This window comes from Acartia tonsa, chromosome 5, assembly GCF_053477335.1.
Source record: "Acartia tonsa isolate MP-2025a chromosome 5, ASM5347733v1, whole genome shotgun sequence".
Taxonomy (NCBI): domain Eukaryota; kingdom Metazoa; phylum Arthropoda; class Copepoda; order Calanoida; family Acartiidae; genus Acartia; species Acartia tonsa.
The window spans coordinates 2,503,507-2,525,088 of NC_137264.1; the positions used below are offsets into that span (position 1 = coordinate 2,503,507).

The window sequence follows — 21,582 nt, forward strand, 5'->3', positions numbered from 1 at the left end:
ACTTTTTACATGCGTGGCCCTAACCTTGCGGAGCCACAAGTACCCAATACAAGCCTAAGGTAATAAACAAAAAAGGAAAAACTACCCTACTCAACATATTTTCAATGAGGGAGGGGCGGGGGATGGATTGCTTAACAAGGTACTTGGTGTGAAATCGCTCTAGATATATTTACAACACTACATTGTATGAAGAAAAATAAAACGTGTAGGATATTGAAATATTGGACGTGGATGAATTTCTACCACCTGGATACAAGTTTGGACTGCTGGTGCCATCTGAAATCAGTAATCCTAACTATTTGTATGGTCCCGATGATAATATCAATGATTTGTTAAGGTATGCCAAAAGAATTTTTAAAAGCAAAGCTTTTTTATAATTAGGGTTGTCGGTCCGTACGTCCGTCCGAGACAGATAGCTTTTTTCGTTAATTTAGACAAGTTAGAATAATTTGAGACCATGTTATTTTTTTCAAAAATTTTTCCCCCTAAAACTAACCCTGCGTGGGAACTTGGTAATTTTTTTCAAATTCTCGTTTATCAAGGTAAATTTTAAATTTAGTGCTTCTCCTGTGCTTTTAAAGATATTGGAATAAAATCTTTTTTTGGTGGATCAGTAAATTAAGATTGATTAAAAAAAACAGCGGGTTGACCGCTGCTCCTGCCGTTTTATGCCGCCGCCAAAAAATTTCAAATTCTCATTTATTAAGACATTCTGTACTTCTCCTTGGCTTTTAAAATTGTTAGACAATAATTTTTTTGTTTGGTCATAAGAAAAAAATTTAAATAAAACGGCGAGGTGACCGCCGTTTACTGCCACCGCCAAAACAACAATGTCTCAAATGATTCCAAATCGCCTAATTCAATGAGACAACCAGCCTTTCTTTATATTAATCTTTTTTTACTGACCCACCAAGTAAGATTTTGTTCCAATATCTTCAAAAGCTCAGGAGGAGCACCAAATTACAGATATACCTTTGATAAACAAGAATTTGAAAAAAGTTCCCCCGCAGGGTTATTTTTAGGGGGGGGGGGGGAAATTTTTGAAAAAAATAACATGGTCTCAAATGATTCCAAATTGCCTAATTTGGCGAGAAATGCAAATAAAAATTTTATTGGCGGCGGCGGAAAACGGCGGTTTTCGGCGGAAGCCGCGGTCACCGATATTCTTAAAAGTAAATTAGGCCCTACAGAAGCTTAAATCCGAAATTAGCTCACTCTAGCTTTAAAGGGTTCTCTAGTAACCCCCCCCCCCCCACTGCCTAAACCATTTTATTGCACATCCTCCTTTTATGGGGGAGGTATTATCTAAGATTTTGGGGGTGCCTCTGACCTCGGTTTATGATTGTCATATTATTCTTAAAAAAAAGGGTGAATGAATTTTTATTTTAAATATAGAATTTGTTTTGCAATCAAATTCTTTTATATCTGAGAAATAAATATAGATTTCCAAAGAATCCTCTACTTAACTTCAAATACAGAAATATATGTAATTACTTATATAAAGCGAATTTTTTCTATAATTAATGTCGGTCCGTCCGTAACTGTTAGTTTATTTCGTTAGAATTGTCCAATCGATTTCAAACTTTGCAGGATAATTCCTATAGTAATAAGGTACAATGTAGAAAGCGTAGCAACTCTATAATCGGTACCAGAAAGTCCGTACGTCCATTTTAGGCATGCTGATTTTTTAATTTTTGGACATACATTTTTTTATGTAATATAATTACCTATTCATTTGATATTTGGAATATCAATTCCCAGGACAACATAGTACAATGTTATAAGCCAAGCTTCTCTATAACCAAGTCCTTAAACAGTATCATGTATTTAAGCAGTTTTGCAACAAAGTGAAAAGTAGGTTGCGGGTAAAATCCGTAAAGGTTGTGTGTTTTTAGTTAAAAACAGTAGTAGAACTATTCCCTTTACTAAAATTTTGTGTAAACTTAAATTATTGTATTATCTTTATTCAGTTCTGACACTCTACAAGTATGATCGTGTGTACTATCATTTTAGAGCTTCGCTTTTATGGATGTTACCATCCTTGTTTCTTAAACATTTAGCTAAAATTAATTAACTTCAGGATATAATAGAGCTTGGTAACATGAAAATATTTAGTTTTCATAATAAGAAAATGGGGGATTTTCAACATACCAAGAATGGCAAAGCCCCCCCCCCCCCCACTTACTTTAGAAGAAGTTGGAAAAAGTTTCAACCAAATGAATGAAAATTTTTTTTAAGGATTTTTGTTTGATTAAAAATACCATGTTTGCTTAATGTAAGATCCATACAAGGTAGCATTCTATACCTAAGTAAAAATTTGCTTTAAAGTCCCCCCCCCCCCCCTAGGGGTGGGGACTCCACTCGGTACTTTCAAATATATATTGTGCCAGTTAATGCTTAGTACATCATTCATTCAAAATATTAATTTTTTTAATTATCTATCGTTCATCTAACAACAAGAGGTTAATTGGAACAATTTATAAGATAGTTGTTCAAAATATATGAATCTAACTTTCGATCTCCGTGGGCATCTGAATCCGAACCAACATAGAATACATTTATCTGGGCGCGATGCTTAACAACAATCTAAGATCGTTCAACGGAATCTCACTTCTGATCTCCGAGCGCATCTGAATTCTAATTTCAGAGAATCAGGGCTACATACATGAATATGTAACACTTTCTTACCTATTAGCTTGTAGGGGCGATGCCCCTTTTTTACTTTAAATCAGGGGCTGCTATTCAGCCAATTAATTCCATTTGAAATTGCCGAAAATTAAATATATTATTGAAGTAAAGTTAGAGTAAAACTTGTTTTTTGGTTTAACTGAAAAGGAAGTAGGTAGGAAGGGGAGAAAAAAGAGAAGGGGGTTGAGGGAAAATTTTTACTTAGAATTGTTTTCAGAATCACATTTCCTTTTCCATGATTTAAATGATCGTCTAATGGCATTAGAGGTTTGTCTATTTTAGCTAAACGTGTTAATATATTAACTCGGATATTAGGTTAAGTAACATCAAACAGACAACCAGTCCCTTTATTAAAATATTTTATATTAAACTATTGCGCCTCTTGAAGGGCCTAAGCAATAAGCATTATCTTACCAGAAATAGCATAATTAGGAATAATTTTTAACTTCTTTAGTATGGCGCGTCGTGGCCCAGACTCGAACCTGAAACGTCCCTTATAACATTCTTTAATTACATTAATACCGCGGTGGTAATGTTTGAGAATTAAACATAGTCAATAATATGCCCTTTAATTATTTGGGGAAATGTTATATCAAATGTGTTGTTAAAGTTAAAAAGACACTCATTTTTATTTAATGTCTGTATGTTGGCTACAATTTAAGATGGTGAAAAACATTTCTTAAGAAATGTGATTTCTTTGAAATGTGATTTAGATATATAGCTCATTTATAAAATTCCTTGTTTGTCTGTCCGTCTACTATGCTATGTTGGAAAATCATGGTTTACCTAGTTGATATATAAGATAGTCGTCTGAAATTTCCCATAGCAAGTATAGCTTTTTACCTGTTTTGTTTTGTATTTCTGTTCTTAGCTTCTTATGTTTGTTGTCATTCTTGTTAAGTGACTTTTACATTTTAGGAATGAGTATGAAGAAGAAACTGTAGTTGTTGGTTCAAGTTCCAGCTTTACCAAGAATCCACTTCCTAAGAAATCCTTTATTCCAAAGCTGAAGTTTGGTGGCGGGTCTCGGTTCACTCCTTCTGCCAAAGAGGATTTTGCTAAGAAGAAAGGTAAAAGGGATAAGCCAATCCTTATACTAAAGTAACAGGATGTTTGTCTGTGTGTCTGTACCGAAGGATCTCGCTAACCGCTGAACCGATCGGGTTCTCCTTTACAGGGTAGCTTCTCATAGGTCCCGGGAAGGTTTATAACTATTTTCTTGGGGGGTTGTACACCCCTAACCCCCCCAAAAAATGAACCCCCCCCCCAAAAAAAAATAAGAAATTGTGTTATTAAATTCGAATCTCTCCTCCTCAAGTGCTCCTAGAGGCCGCTAGGGGCGTAACCGCTAGTAGAGTATAAATTAATGACCCCCCGCCCCCCTCCTAATTACGACGCGACTAAGTATCCCTTTTGTAGATAAAATGTATTGGTTAATAATAAGATTGGCAACTGAAGGTTTTTACAATCTAATCAAGATTTAAAGGTACCCAAAGTTTTGAAGCCAATAAATAAGAGATTTTGTTTGTAAAACTTTGGGTATTAAGGGGGGGGGGGTTAATGCAACCATCTCGTAATCAGTGAGCAAATGGCACTTAGAATTCGAATTTCGATCTGAACTTTTGTATGAGTAATCCTTGGTAGGTCTATTTTCCCTAAATCGAACAAAAAGTTGGAAAAGTAACGGCTAGCGGCTCAGCCGTTTAGCCGTTTTTTTTGCCTATTTTCAGGGTAAATCCATCATCAATTACGTAGGAATAAACTTTTTAAAACATATTTTTGGTTTAATTCATGTTAGATGATAGCAATAACCATTTTTAAAACTTCTAGAACAAACAACTACCGTCTAGAACCATTTGATAGCGTTTTGGAGTAGAAAAAGAGTTATTATGTTGAGAGAGGTTTTGTGACTAATTTGGACTAATAGATATAAAAAAAAATGGCAAAAGGGTTTAGCCGCCAGCCGTTAGCCGTTACTTTTCCAACTTTTTGTTCGATTTAGGCAAAATAGACATACCAAGGATTACTCATGCAAAATTTCAGATGGAAATTCGAATTCTAAGTGCCATTTGCTCACTGATTACGAGATGGTTGCATTAACCCCCCCCCCCCTTTGGTTTACAGGGCCAATGTCCCTTTCCTCTATGGGTAAGACTAAACATAAATTTAGTTTAAATAGGAATTACAATAGTTTCACTTATCAACACTATTAGTTTTTTTTAAAGCGAAGCTTTTCTATAAATAGGGTCGGTCGGTTTGTCAGTAATGCTACAAGATGTAAACATTAAAAAGTACATTTAAAAGGTTTCTTGATTTATAAACACTGAACAGCTGCTCTTTAAATCACTTTGTCCCTATTTCTATTTATGATTTTTTTGTGCTTCGCTACTTATGTATGTTGTCATCCTTGTTTCCAATTTTAGTTGACATAGTGATACCAGTGCCCCGAGTAGAGTTAGAGGAGGAGGAGGAGGATCCTGTCCTGGACATTGATTTCTCCAGCGCCAGTGTCTTTGAATCCATTCTCTCTGGTCGAGATATAAATATTCAGGTTAGAAAATCATATAACAAAAGTAGCAGGATCTATGACTGTCTCTTTGTACCGAAGGATCTCACTAACCTTTGTCCGATATGGTTCTCCTTACAATGTATCTTCTTATTTGTCCTGGAAAGGTTTATATTTATTTGTTAGATAGTACAATTATCTTTGCAAGAGAATTCCCCCCCCCCCAAATTTTTTTCTTTTGAAACTAAAATTCAAAGGGGGGACTCATCTGTCGATTTCCTTCCACTCCCCTCAGGTGCCGTAAAGGCCTCAAGGCTTGCAGAAAAAATAGGAATATTAGACGAAACCAAAAGAAAAGGACCGTAGATTTACTGTATTTTACTCTCCTATTGTTCATAAAATACAAATTTAATACCTATCCATGTTCAAATATTTTAAAAATATTGATAAAAAAAACTTCGTTTTTGTAATTTTCAAAAAGGAAAATGGAGTAACAGAAATATCTTAAACGATACAAATGTTCAGTAAATTATAGCCTAAAACCACCTCGTCCTAGGACCTATATAAAGCTTCTCTGGAATGAGGATCTTGAACGGTTCAATTGTAAGAAGTTTAATAAATTCGAATGAAACAAGGTCGTAAAACTAATTTAATTTGTTTAAAAGAGGTAGGGTAAGGCGGGTTGAAATAAAACAAAGACCATTAGAAAGCTTTTAAAAAAGTCTGCCAGGTCCTAAGAGGGCGTTAACCATGGACCTTGGGAAGTTTGTCAAAATTTGACCTAAAAAGTTCCCCTAGTCTATAATAAACTCATCTATATAATATTCAACAAATGGAGATGATTCATTGCTTACTTTCGTACTTCTCAATTTTGTGCGTTTAAATTTTTTTTTAATCTTAATGATTTTATAAACTATTTATTATGTTTTAGTATTTAATTTGATAAATTGGATTATTAAATTACTTTTTCACAAAAATATATTTTATAATTTAAATTTCGACGCAAAATTGTAAATACGTATATATAATATAAATCTGAATTTCTCTTCTATAAGTTATATTTTGTGTGAAATTTAGATGGAATATAACAAAAATACTTACATAAATAAGTAGCGAAGCTAAAAATTTGAATGAAGATATCTAATAGGATATATAAGTTGGAAGGAATTTTAATGTTAGAGGGAGATTTGAAATCTGCATCAAATTTTAAGGATTTTTTATAAAATTCGTTTTTTGTATAATTATTTATCTAATAGCGGAAATACAATTTAAGTTCATAAATTTTGACCAATAGGATAGATGGATTGGAAACTACCTGCGCTCTTATTGGTTGAATGATTTGCGACACTTAAGCTTCTCCTATCAGAGCAAAGATAATTTTCATTCCACCAATCACAGATGTCAAAATTAATTAAATTGGGATTTAAATATCCATTTATGCTAAATTTTGTTTGCTTAAATAACTCATTTCCCCCCAGACATCTGTTTTTAAAAGCGAAGTTTTTCTATAATTAGGGTCGGTCCGTCCGTCCGTAACGGATAGCTTTTTTCGTTAATATAGGCACGGTAGAATTGTCCTATCGATTTCAAACTTTGCATGATGATTCCTCTAGTAGTTAGGTACGATTTAGAAAGCGTAGCAACTATATAATCATTACCAGAATGTCCGTACGTCCATTTTAAACATGTTGATTTTTCTACTTTTTTCACAACAAATTTTTATGTGATCTAATCATCCGATTGATCTGATTTTTAGTATATTGATTCCTGGGACTACAAAGTATAATGTAATAAGCGAAGCAACTCTATAATCAAGTCCTAAATATGTAAGTATGTCAATAAACATTATCCTGAATCAAGCAGTTTTTCAACAAATTTACTTACAATTTTGCTTTGGCTCTTAAACATTTATATTATGATTATTCAGTTCTGACACAAGTGTTAATGTCCGTTTGTCCTACCGTTTCAGTGCTTCGCTTTTATGGATGTTGTCATCCTTGTTTAAATAAAAGTAACTTGGCGGTTGCTTTTCCCTAAAGTCCCCAGCGAGCAAAGAAGGGGGTTCTTACTTATTTTATAATCAATTTGATATAAGGGATAGCGGGAGGGGGGGGGGGGGGTTACTTACTAAACCTTAGGGAAGCATTGTTTAATGTTTAAATTGTTAACATTTCCAAAGGCAAAATTATAGAGCACCTTAAAATGTCAAAAATATATCTTTTATTAAATTGTTTTTATGTTTATAGATTTTTTGAAACTCATTGTGAGCAAAAGGAAATGAATATTATAATTCTAATTTTACTTTGTGTTCAACTAGCGGCTGCGCCCATATCTAGAGACTTCAAAGGATATGAAAAGCAGTAAAATATCCTAAAACCATACATAGACTGTTTAGGTAAAAATTAAAATAGCCTAAAACCATCCCGGGACCTTCACTGTAACAATATTGGTTCAGGGGTTGCAAGATCCTTCGTTACAGACAAAAAAAAAAATGCTTACTACTTTATATAATAGGAATAAAAAGTTGAATATTAATAGATTTTTTTTACAGAAGATCGGTGCAATGTGTGAGAATAACCATAAAATAAAATAAATAAATGACTCTGCATATCTATTGATTGAAAAAATATAATTGCTTAATTCGATCTTTGATAGCAAACCTGCTAGCTTAAAAATAGATATATAATAATTCTAGAGAAGCGGCGCTTAAGATATTGCGACCTAATACTTTGCTAACAAAACAAAAATAAGGGGGGGGGGGGGGTTAATGCAACCATCTCGTAATCAGTGATTAAATGGCACTTAGAATTCAAATTTCGTTCTGAAATTTTGCATGAATAATCCTTGGTAGGTCTATTTTCCCTAAATCAAACAAAAAGTTGGAAAAGTAACGGCTGACGGCTCAGCCGTTTAGCCATTTTTGGGCTATTTTCAATGCAAATCCATTACGAAATCCTATCTCCACACAATACTCTATGCTGCTCCAAAACGTTTTCGAACGATTCTAGCCGGTAGTTTCTGGTAGGTACTATAAATCTAAAAAAATGTTTTTTGTATTTCACATAATTTAAAGCAAAAATATGTTTCACAAAGTTGATTTCTACGTAATTTATGACAGATTTGCTCTAAAAATAGCCAAAATACGGCTAAACAGCTGATCCGTTAGCCATTCCTTTTTCAACTTTTTGTTCGATTTAGGAAAAATAGACCTACCAAGGATTACTCATGCAAAATTTCAGATCGAAATTCGAATTCTAAGTGCCATTTATACATTGATTACGAGATGATTGCATTACCCCCCCCCCCCTTTTTTATTAAAATCGACCTTTCCATTGTTCCAAAAATTGCATAAAAATTTTGCATATAATAAGACGCTCCCACACTTTTGGTTAATGAGTTTTCCAAAGTTTTACAATGACCAGACAATACTTTCATGTCCAAACTTGCAAACATGAAAATGTCTTTCCTTCCTGATGATGTGAAGTACAGCAAGATTCACGTTTCAAAAATTTTATTTACTAAACTTTTTCCAACAAGATTTTTTATTGCATATTTTAGTCTTTATAGTGATTTTTTGTTGTTATTTTTTAATAGTATTTGAAGATCTCATAAACAGTAGTTCCCAAATGGTTTGTCTGTTTTCATTTTATTAAATTGTTATTTTTTATGAATCCCTTAGAAGAATAGAAATAAAAGAATAGAAGCATGTTCTGAACCCTTTTTTCGTCAAATCTAAGAAGGAACATTTCTAGCAGACAAAAGTATTGTTTACTTTCGACTTAAGCTGATGTGGATTCTTAAAAAATGATACTTGTTACTCGATAGTGAGGCAAAATTATTTTTGTGAAAAATCATCCAAAAGCACATTAAAAATCTACAAAAATTAAACAAAATCATATGTTAATAACCCTTTTAAGATTTTATTTAATTTTTGTAAATTTTTTTATTCGATTTGGAGGATTTTTCTTAAAAATAATTTTGCCTTACCAGCGAGTAGCCAGCCTAACTTTTTTTTATAAGAATCCACCTTTCAAATTGAAGACGAAATTTTTGGGCAATTAATTTTAATTCCGCAAATTTTCTACTAAGAAAATATACTGTTTACAGCTGACTTTAATCTATTTATGAAATGAAAAAAAAAATGCTTTCGTAACAAAATGTGTACACAATTTCAACCAATGAGATTAAATGTATGTACCGATGCGATTCTCCTATTAGCTCAATCAGACATTACCTCTCTTTCGTAGTACCTTTATTCTTAGAAGTAAAAACATATTTTTTATCAGGATATAAAAATAGTAGAAGAGAAGGCTCCAAAGAAGGAGCTGAGCCGCCCTGCAACCAGCACCACAACCAAAAGAACCACCACTACAACCACAGCCACCACCACAACACAGCCAACTACAACAACTCCGCGTGTAACAACTCCTGGAGTTTGTGGAGAATATTGCAAGCTGGCTGCCTCGTTGGTCATCAAGTCAGGTACCCACAATATCTTGATCACTTTTATTCCTACTACCCTACAAGCTTTTATCGGAGGAGGTCTTACAATATAATAAATCTTGACGAAATGACTGGCTATTACAAGATTTTTGATGAATTAAAATTATACCAAAGTCAGATTTTCAAATACAAAATTTTAGTTTAATATCCAGTGAATTAGAACCGGTTATCAGCCATACCGAATATAAAATTGTACAATCATAAGATTAAAACCAGTGTTTTTAGACCGTGTCTTTGGCATCTTCGAGGCTAAAAATAACTGGTTTTAATCTTATAACTTTATATTTTATATCTGCAGAAAGATGTTTATAATATGATGCGAGAAATAACTTTTATTTCCTTGTCTTTTACCTGTTTTTTTTCCAGGTTTAAGCTGGAACCCTACTCTGGAATATCCAGATACTAAGGACTTTGCTGATTATTCTGCCAAGCTTACTGTTTCTATTAGGTGAATAATACTAAATACTATGCTGATAATACTGCCAAGCTTACTGTTTCTATCAGGTAAATAATACTAAATACTATGCTGATAATACTGCCAAGCTTACTGTTTCTATCAGGTGAATAATACTAAATACTATGCTGATAATTCTGCCAAGCTTACTGTTTCTATCAGGTAAATAATACTAAATACTATGCTGATAATACTGCCAAGCTTACTGTTTCTATTAGGTGAATACTACTAAATACTATGTTGATAATACTACCAAGCTTACTGTTTCTATCAGGTGAATAATACTAAATACTATGCTGATAATACTGCCAAGCTTACTGTTTCTATCAGGTAAATAATACTAAATACTATGCTGATAATACTACCAAGCTTACTGTTTCTATCAGATGAATAAAAATAAATACTTTGCTGATAATACTACAAAGCTTACTGTTTCTATCAGGAGAATGCTACTAAATACTATGTTGATAATACTACCAAGCTTACTGTTTCTATCAGGTGAATACTACTAAATACTATGCTGATAATACTGCCAAGCTTACTGTTTCTATTAGGTGAATAATACTAAATACTATGCTGATAATACTGCCAAGCTTACTGTTTCTATCAGGAGAATACTAAATACTATGCTGATAATACTACCAAGCTTACTGTTTCTATCAGGTGAATACTACTAAATACTATGCTGATAATACTGCCAAGCTTACTGTTTCTATTAGGTGAATAATACTAAATACTATGCTGATAATACTGCCAAGCTTACTGTTTCTATCAGGAGAATACTAAATACTATGCTGATAATACTACCAAGCTTACTGTTTCTATCAGGTGAATAAAAATAAATACTATGCTGATAATACTACCAAGCTTACTGTTTCTATCAGGTAAATAATACTAAATACTATGTTGATAATACTACCAAGCTTACTGTTTTTACCATAGGAATAATACCAAATACTATGCTGATAATTCTGTCAATCTTACTGTTTCTATCAGGTGAATAATACTAAATGTAAATACTATGCTGATAATACGACCAAGCTTACTGTTTCTATCAGGTGAATACTACTAAATACTATGTTGATAATACTACCAAGCTTACTGTTTCTATCAGGTGAATACTACTAAAGACTATGCTGATAATAATGTCAAGCTTACTGTTTCTTTCAGGTGAATAATAATACATAATATGCTGATAATACTACCAAGCTTACTGTTTCTATCATAGGAATAATACTAAAAACCAAGCTTACTGTTTCTATCATAGGAATAATACTAAAAACCAAGCTTACTGTTTCTATCTGGTGAATTAAAACTAAATACAGTACTAATAATATAGCTAAAGTCATATTAGTACATTTTTCAGGAATGCTTTAGAGCACTCTACACTCATATCAAAGTCTCTGCGTGGTGTTTCTGTTGAAGCTTTCAGTTTCAGAGATCCTAATGTTATCATCGACTTCAATGTTGAACTGGTTGCCCTGGTCTTTGATCTTGACACTAAAGATCTCAGAGAGGTAGAAATTTTGTATTAATGTGTCCGCTAGTTATCGAATGGCGTTGAACCAAAGTCAAAGACCGGTTAAAATTATAAGTGCTACTTTTTTTCATTTTCCTGATTAATGTTAGAATTAAAGAAAACTGCAATTGTAGTTGTAAATTGCGGTAATAAACTGGTAGAAATATTTATTAATTAAGTTTTAAAATGCTTGTACAACTAAGATTCTTTCAAATTCTACGTTTTTTTTATTATTATCTTAGTCAGAATTTTTGTTGATACATTCGCTCTCATAAAATTTTTTGTTGTTGTTGTTAATTCTGCGCTTCTTATAATAATTATCAAGGCCTTGAAGAAAGGACTGGTAGAGGAAATGATAACAAGAACAGAGATCATTACAGAGGGTGGGGCTGATGAGGACTTAATCCTGACCACGGCTGGTGATGTTGATGATGGCGGGGGTGCAGCTAAAATAAATACAACCACTCTTTATTTGCTCGGAGATTATCAGATTGATGTTGATAGGTATAAACCAAATTATCATAAGAAAATACATTCTATAACTGTGCTCTTTCTGCTGTATGTACATCTTGTGATACAGCCCGTCAAAAACATTGTCTTGATTTCTTGAAAGCTAAATGATACCCTGTAGAGCACTGTTCCTCTTCCCCCCTTTATTTTGAAGTAATTGAAAATAACACGGGGAAGATTAAGTTTAGATTTTTAAAAAGAATATTTTGGGTAATGATTAGCCCCAAAAGAATAGGTTATCGCAGGCCGTAGGACGTAGGGTTAAGGATCCCCGCAGGGTTTAGGCTCAGAGTAAAAATATTCCACCCACGTATAAAGAGAGGTAGGTTTCTGGTAGAATCTGTAAAGGTTATGTGTTATAAGTGAAAAACATTAGTAGAACGATAAAAATTTATGTTAACTTAAAAATTTTTTTTTTGTCTATAGTTCTTTTCAGTAAGATATACACATATTTAGTGAATATTATCGTTCTACTACTATTTTTAAGCCTTAAAACACACACCTTTACGGATTCTACCAGAAACCTACCCCTCTCTTTTTGTAAAATAATAGTTTGATTTTTTAGTTTATATATCTCTAATTGACATTCCAATTAGTGATGGAAGGATTTACAGAGATAGTAACAAGAAGCTGCGCCACTAAATAAACTAAATTTTTATTTTTAGGATAGATTTCTACGTTATTTCAACGCAGGCCCCCCTCTCACAAAAGAATATTGAAGTTGAGGTAAAAATGAAATTTAATAGCAGAGCTGCACATCCCCCTCCCCCCCTCGGATAAAAAAGCCCCTAGAGGCTATTGGCGAGGACATTTGTCAACGTCTTAGGTGTGTGTGTGGGGGGGAGGGGGATTGGATAATGGTTAATACTTATTATGAAATTATTAGTTTCTTAATTCCTCTTTGTTTTACTTTAAGACGTAAAATCTAATTAATCAAAATTAAAATAAAAGTTCAAAATATCTAGCGGACAAATCAATAATTTTAGAGAAAAAGTTCATTGGTTATAAAAGATTTAGAGAAAAAAGAGATAAAACTTGATAAGATTAGATAATTAAAAAATCACAAAACCTTATTGTTTGGCTCATATACGTAAAATTAAAATCTATAATACAAAATAGAAGAATGTCTGTCCGTCCGTCCCTTAAGATCTCGGTAACCACTGAATCGATTGGATTCTACTCTTCAGGGAATATACCTACTGGTCCTGTGGTGGTTTTAGGCTATTTTCTTGGGGGGTGGGAGGCTAGGGGCGAAGCCGCTAGTATCTTTTATAGCATTACTGTGACAGACAAACTTAATAAGTACATAGTGTATTCGTAAATAGAATCTCATTCTTTACTATAAAATATCAGTAGTCTATCTTAGTTCCGAGAAAATCAGGCGGACATTTCAAATAAAAGAGTAGCTTTGCAAAAAAACAACAACTTTATTCTAGTTATGAAACTTTTAAAGGGGTAGTTTCACGAAAGGCATTTGAACTTAATTTAGTGATCCGCATATTTTTTCCTGGTTAATTGGTTAAACTACATTTATATGGCATATATTTGAAAGAATTTCAATTTTCTACCACGTAGTTTTTAAACTATCAAGACTTGAAAATCGTCTTTTTAAATTGCATGTATCACAAAAAGACGAATTTTAAGTCTTGATATTTTCAAAACTACGTGGTAGAAAATTGAAATTCTTTCAAATATATGCCATATAAATATAGTTTAACCCATTAACTAGCCAAAAATATGCGGATCACTAAATTAAGTTTAAATGCATTTCGGGAAACTACCCCTTTCAATTATTTTCCAATTACAAAAACTGGACGACGCAAAGAAATTTTTAAGTGTTTAGAAAAAATAGTTACAAAATTGTAACAAACTAATTATGAAAAAAATCATGTAATAGTTTAATTTGTAATGAAAGTGTTAAATAAGAATGTACTTTTTTATAACAAAGAGGGTCGTGACTAAACTAAAGGGACTTTTCATGAAGAAGACTTGAGGAGATAAGATTCTTTTACACATACAGGACCTCTAAAGCACTGATAACCTTACCCTCCTCCATATTTTGGAATAAATTAAAAATATGAAATTGGTAGTTATTGTTTTTTTTTTATTTCGTTAGATCAGGTAAAGATAGGTTTTTATGGTACTGGGTAGTCCTGCAGTGTTAGGGCCTCCCCTGAAGTTTTTAAGTATTGGACCCCCCCCCCCCTCCCACCGCCATAATAAAACAAGGGAAGTGGGGGTGATCATTGTTCAATTGGCACTTTGTGTTAATCCACCAAAGTGTCCTATCCTTCAAGAAAATAGCTTAAAAACATTGCATGTCCAATAGCTACATTTTACTGAAGGGTAGATTCAAATTGTTTAAGTAGTTAACAAGATCTTAAGCTTCAGACAGACAAACTGATGGACGGACATAGTTATAATTTGTATTATTAATATTTAATTTTCATCATATTAATAGGTTCTAGATATAACTTTGCCTGATTGGGCCTGGGTTGTCATTTTTGGTGGAGTTATTTCTGTCCTGTTGGTTGCTCTTTTCGGATGTACTGTTGGATTTAACAGGTAGAATTAATTTGTAAAGGTTTTTTATTTTACTTTGGAATGTATCTTTTCGTATTTAAAACAATAATGGTTGTATTACTATATAAAAGTTAATACTGGAATTTGAATTATGGGCGTTATCCTCATACATTTTACATATTACAATTTTCAGAATGATGTCTTGAATACAATGCGATAAATAACTATTAAACAACTTTCACAAATATTATATTAGTAATATATTCTATTCAACTGTAATCCTATTTTATATTTTTACCATTTTATTGACATACTAGGGGATGCGGCCCTAGAATCTAGGGGTTCTGTTTTCAAAGGAAAAGAGAAAAATAGCCCTAAACCATCCCGTAACCTATTTAAAGCTTCCCAAGAATGGAGAGAGAACTCAATCGATTCAGTAGTTTAGAAATCTTAAGCTACAGACAAAAAAACCTTACCTTATATATTACTAGCGGCTACGCCCCTACAGGCCTCTAGTGGCACTTTAAATGGTTTTTTTGTTCAAGTCTCTACGATACCTTTTCATTACTTTCAAATTCTACGATACCTCTTTATGTTTCGTTAAAGTCTCTCAAATATTTAATTTTTTTCTTGATTTTTTTTATTTCTCTAGGGAGGGAGGTGGTACCCTCCCCCAAAATAGTTATAAACCTTCCCGGGACCTATGAGAAGCTACCCTGTTAAGGAGAACTCGCTCGGTTCAGCGGTTAGCGAGATCCTTTGGTACAGACAGACAGACAAACACACATCCTGTTACTTTATTATAAAGATAATATGATATCGCTTTACAAAGTAAAAATAATTAACTAAGGCCATGGAAAAAGAAAGAAATCTTAAAAATTTTCATTTTCCTATTCTCGGAAAATAGAATTCTAAAATGGTTATTTATCGCATCGTATTATAGACTTCTTTCCTAAGACAGTAAAATGGAAAATGAGTTAATTACAGTTTTGTGAGCCCTAACGGAGCGAAGTCCCGGCCTAACAAATCTGGTATTAATATTAAGATTTTTTTTTCGTAAAAATGTCTTAAATATAAAACAATACATGTTTTTTTTTCAGTATGGCTGAGAACTAGTTTTTATCCAGAGGATGTTAATCGATTTAGAAGCCATACTGGAAATATTCATTATTTCTTGATACAGATCTAGATATAGATGGAGACATAACCGGCTGCTGGCGAACCAGAACCTGAACCATTAGTTCTTGATATAGATGGAGACATAACCGGTTGCTGGCGAACCAGTACCTGAACCATTATTTCTTGATATAGGTGAAGACATAACCTGTTGCTGGCGAACCAATACCTAAACCATTATTTCTTGATATAGATGGAGACATAACCGGCTGCTGGCGAACCAGTACCTGAACCATTATTTCTTGATATAGATAGAGACATAACCGGCTGCTGGCGAACCAGTACCTAAACCATTATTTCTTGATATAGATGGAGACATAACCGGCTGCTGGCGAACCAGTACCTGAATGCCAAGACCCTGGCAGAGTTCAAGACCATGCAGAGCACTGTTGTGGACCAGAGTGACCTGGAGGTCGATAACTCCAACAGTGACATCATATTCAAAAAGGTATTTCTCAGAGAGAGAGAGAGAGAGAGAGAGGGGATACAATGGGCTATTTATTCCACTTGTCACCAAAGTTTTATAATAACATTTTCTTATTCCTTGGCTTAAAAACTTTGGGGACATTAGTGAATTTTGATTGGTTTATTAATTAAGTTGAGTGTTCAAACGTTTCAACCACTTAATTTAATCTACAGAAGGGGTAATTTTGTGTATTATCATTGGGGATAACGATTGACGCTTGAAATAATAATAATTGTGAGAGATTCTCACATGCCCCGATAAAAATGTTCCATTCTTCAGTGTCCTTTATCCATGATTTTGATGTACAGAACAAGTAACTTTGTCTAACTTACATAAATTAATTTTAACCGGAGCTCTAGACAAATTAGCAAATTAGCGATTCCCCCCCCCCCCTAATTGTTTTATCCCCTAAGATCCCTGCTATTATTGATGCTGCCATCGTTGTTTAAGGGGGGGGGGGGGGGGGGGTTAATGCAACCATCTCGTAATCAATGATTAAATGGCACTTAGAATTCGAATTTCGATCTGAAATTTAGCATAAATAATCCTTGGTAGGTCTATTTTCCCTAAATCGCACAAAAAGTTGGAAAAGTAACGGCTAACGGCTGAAGGCTCAGCCGTTTTGCTATTTTTTGGGTATTTTAAGAGCAAATTAGTCACGAAACCTATCTCCACATAATACTTTTTGTCGCCTAAAAACCTTATCAAATGGTTCTAGCCGGTAGCTGTTGTTACTAGAAATTTTAAAAATGGTTATTGCTATCTTTTAACATGAATTAAACCAAAAATATGTTTTTAAAAAGTTGATTCCAACGTTTTTTATGATGAATTTGCCCTGAAAATAGGCAATAAACGGCTAAACTGGTGAGCCGCCAGCCGTTACTTTTCCAACTTTTTGGTCGATTTAGGGAAAATAGACCTACCAAGGATTACTCATGAAAAATTTCAGTTAGCTATGAATAGTTAAATTACTTAACGTGCATAACTTGAAAGCAAAAAAAAACAGAGGTGTCAGTCTGCTATGGAAACACTTTTTAAATTTGACGAATTTTGGGGTCAGATGGACCATATGATATACATAAATGATGTCTATTTGCAGAAGAGACAGACAGATATGTGGACTATGCAGCGTAACCAACAGTTAGCCGTGTACTCCAGACTTAACACATTACCTAATTGTAAGGTAGTATCGGATAAAGAAAAGGTAAAATTATATTTCTTAGGTGTTTAAAAGCTCTTAATGTTACTTTATGTCAATTAGCATTGTCTATTAATTTCCAACAATGCATGGTGATTCCAATAAAAGTTGGGCACGATTACTAAGCGTAACATTTCTATAATCGTTCAGAGAATGTCCGTACGTCCATTTAAGACATGCTGACTTTTAGATTTATTGACAAAAGAAGGAAATGCACGAACGAGAGCAAGTGATTCTAAGCACCTTTCAGAAGGGGCGTCGTAGCTCAGTGGTAACGCACTGAGTTACGGTAATGAGAGTTCGAGTTCTTGTCCCCATGTGGCAACTCGAATTACTCAGTTGAATACATTCACGCAACTTCCCCTGGTTGTGTAAGAAGGGGATTATTGAGTAAGTTTGGATACTTAATAGTCAAGTACATAATATCAGTACTACCCTTATCCCAAGCTCCTCTGCGGAGAGCGTCATTCATTATGGTGACTTAATTTGGGACACCTGCCATACTCGGCGAGGGTGAGGTAATAATGAGTAGCTCTCATGAGATAGCGGGTCAAGTCATAATGTGCTTGAACGTGGAGCTTGATAGCCCTAGTGGCTATACAAAAGTGTCTCAGCCTACTCCATGACTACTTAGGTCCAAACCCTATGAGACTGTGGCTAATCAATCAATCAATCAAAGCACCTTTCAGCACTTTGAAATGTTAGCTATTTTTGACTATATATCATCAAATGTTTTGTTGAGTTCAAACTGCTGTGACACAAAAGAAAACCTTTTCAATGAAAATGTAAATTTACATAAGGGGGATGGTAACTTGTAACATTATACAGTTTTATTAGTGTACTTTCGTAATTTACATTATTTGGATATGTATTGGCGTTTATTTGAACCTTTAAACTCAACCAAACATTTGATGATATATCATCAAAAAATACTTGTAATTTCAAAGTTTTATTCATAGAAAACCATGGTGAAACTTGTTTTAAAAAAAATTGATATAACGATATTAAACATTACACTAGCATGTTCACCAAAAAAACATTTAGAATCGTCGTTCATATTCCTCTTTTTATAAAATAATATCCTATTCATATGATATTTGGAAAAGTGATTCCTTAGAACAACAAGGTACACTAAAGGTTTTAAAAAATAGGACAGCTGATTATTTTTTTGGCACTCGTCTAAAGGTAAACTAAAATAAATGTAGGTAAAAGAATGGCAGGCGAGCCATAAGGCAGAGTGGAGCAATAGTACAGTGGGTAGACGACATAGGAGCGGAGACAGCCATCTCAAAATTGCTGGTTCCAGGAAATCGGGCTCCAGTTCGGATTCAGATTCAGGTAAATTTTATTTAGTTGAGTAGCAAAGCTATTCCATAATTCACTGCAATTTTGTTGTCTGTAATGCTATGGATAATGTGATTTTCTCAGCAGCTATTATAGTTAGATGGCTGATTTTTTGTGTGAAGATTCTCTATACCAATGTGTATCTTGTTGTTGTTCACTGATCATGAAAATTGTTGTTCCTGTTTTATGTCATATCCATCAGATTTATGCCAAAAGAGATTTTAACTTTTGCTAATTGGTGCTTTCACCCAAAATACCCTGTTCAGCACTTATACCCCCTCCCCACTTATTTTAAAGATAAACTTAAAATATTTGAGATAGGGGGAATTTTTTGTTAATTATTTCAGGTTTGGTTTCATTGGGTATTTTCTCTGGGACAGGGCATGGTAGTATAGGCCCCGCAGGGATTATCTACCCACATAGGTTTGACACAGAAAAAGAAAACCACCCCGCTATTTTAAAAATAATGGTTTTCATGCTTTTTGTGTGAGAATACCCAGGTATAAGGTATAACCAACAAGCGAAATAAATCTAAAATAATATTTGGGGGGCAAATAGAGATGTCGTCAATTTTACGATGTGTTGCCCCCCAACGACAGCTGAAAAACACGTATAGGTTTCGTGAATTTCTTTTGAATTAATTTCGTTATTGGTATAAGCTGGAGAATACCCACTAAAATCATCTTCTAAATATCTCGAAGGTGTTGGAGACAGAAAAAGAGAAAATTTTGGTTGGAGTGGATCAGAGTCAGAAAAGGCTGTTCAACCAACCATCAAGAGGTCTGTCCTTGTTGAATCATACGCCAGAAATGAACTGGTAAGTCCTAATGATTGATTGGGCCAAGGCCTGATAGGCTTCTTAAATTCAGGTTCTAGTTCTACAACTAATTTCTAAAAGTTAATTTTTCTATAATTAGGGTCAGCCCGTCCATAACTGTCAGCGTTTTTTTGATAATTTTGGCATATTAGAATTGTCCTACTGATTTCAAACTTTGCATTGTGATTCCTGTAGTAGTTAGGTAGGATTTAGAAAGCGCAGCAACTCTAGTACAATGCTATAAACTTAGCATCTATATAATCAAGTTCTAAAAGTGTAAGTATGTCCTTAAATATTATTCCGTATTTAAGCAGTTCTTCAACAAATTTACTTTAAATTTTATACATTTTTATTCTGATTATTCAGTTCTGATACTCTACAAGTGTTAATGTTCGTTTGTTCTACCGTTTTAGGGCTTTGCTTTTAATGGTGTTGTCATCATTGTTTTTATAAAAAATAAATTTGATTGTAGGACGAAGAACCAGTAAACAAGAGCAACGCACATCTCATAGATGACAGAGAAGAACAAGTTGTTGAGATGAACTTTGGCGCCATCTAATGATTAATATTTACACTAATATAGTATAGTGCTCAATAACTATCCCTTTAATATTAGTAGCAAACATCAGGATTATATATGTACAAAAGAATTATTGAAATATAATAATATTTATTGGTTTATTCGATTGTATATAAAATATGACCCTGTACCAGTAAATCATCAACCATATGTCAAAGATAGAGTTGTTTGATAGATTTTTAAATTTGGTTAAAATGCGTAAAAACAAGATAATTTTATATTGGAATTGTGATAAAAATAAAACATATTTACAATTTATTTTATACATTTTATTGTAGATATTGATATAAAATAAAATAAAATAATTGTGTAAAAGAATAGTTATTTCTTTCATCGTATTATAAACGGCTTTCCGGGGATAACGAATGTACATTATAAGATTAAAACCAGTTTTTTTAGCCCCGAGATGCCGAAGGCACGGGCTAAAAAAATTGGTTTTAATCTTATGATTGTACATTTCTATATTCGTAGAAAATTGGATATAATACGATGCTAGACATAGTTTTTTCGTATGGATGAGAACCGGTTCCTATCCACCGGATTCGAATAAATATGAGAATAATTGTTTTATGTAGTGCAGCTACTCTATAACTAAAATATGTCCGTATTTCTTACAGTCACTGAACAAATGCCGCCTCCAACACTTCAACTTAGACTTAGCATGAGGGTCTTTATCCCTTTTATGGATAAAAAATTATTCTAATATGCCCCAATAATAAAAACCCGCGACTGTGGCATTTTTGTTTGATTTTTTGCCCAACTAAAGACGTTAAAAATAGTTCATACTGCTACTCTGTCAGGTGCGCGACATAAACAGGTGAGTAAGGGAAATGTAATGGCATATAAACTAGCGCAAATTATTACAATGCACAGTTAGGACTTCTAGACAAAGGGCGTGCAATCAAAGGTTTTGTTGGATGTTACTTAACCTAATTGCCAGGGAAAAGAGAATGTGATTTTGACAAACAATTCTAAGTGAAAATTTCCCCTCAACCCCCTTCCCTTTTTTCTCCCCTTGTTATCCATTTCCCTTTCAGTTACCCAAAAAAACAAGTTATACTTTCAACAAAATATTTAATTTTCGGCAATTTCAAATGGAATTAATTGGCTGAATAGCAGCCCCTTTTTAATTGTTAAAATTCATATGTTAAATGTTTATGGCCCTAAAGGTTAATATAACATAAATTTACTGCAGTGAAAAAGTTTTATCTTCATAATTATTTATTTAAAATATATCTTTGAGAACATTGTACCCTCTTCAGTCTTTGTAGTTAAGCTGGAAGTTAAATAGGTATAAC

At 33.4% G+C, this 21,582-nt stretch overlaps 1 protein-coding gene across 2 annotated transcripts in view; it reads left to right on the forward strand.

The window, feature by feature from the left end:
* LOC145318532 (uncharacterized) overlaps positions 1-20,599 on the forward strand; it is a 36,947-nt gene extending 16,348 nt beyond the window's left edge. Inside the window, exons 7-20 of one of the 2 annotated variants that reach the window (XM_080159847.1) lie at positions 210-337; positions 3,607-3,758; positions 5,112-5,239; positions 9,481-9,676; positions 10,064-10,145; positions 11,518-11,668; positions 11,996-12,174; positions 12,846-12,906; positions 14,642-14,745; positions 16,189-16,327; positions 17,445-17,549; positions 18,749-18,881; positions 19,589-19,704; positions 20,177-20,599. In XM_080159847.1, the coding sequence (XP_080015973.1) occupies positions 210-337; positions 3,607-3,758; positions 5,112-5,239; positions 9,481-9,676; positions 10,064-10,145; positions 11,518-11,668; positions 11,996-12,174; positions 12,846-12,906; positions 14,642-14,745; positions 16,189-16,327; positions 17,445-17,549; positions 18,749-18,881; positions 19,589-19,704; positions 20,177-20,263 (1,761 nt within the window). In that variant the 3' untranslated portion in view covers positions 20,264-20,599. Of the gene's footprint in view, positions 1-209; positions 338-3,606; positions 3,759-5,111; positions 5,240-9,480; positions 9,677-10,063; positions 10,146-11,517; positions 11,669-11,995; positions 12,175-12,845; positions 12,907-14,641; positions 14,746-15,898; positions 15,960-16,188; positions 16,328-17,444; positions 17,550-18,748; positions 18,882-19,588; positions 19,705-20,176 lie in introns of those variants that run through there. The other variant, XM_080159848.1, reaches the window with a different exon arrangement.
* Positions 20,600-21,582: the final 983 nt, after the last annotated feature.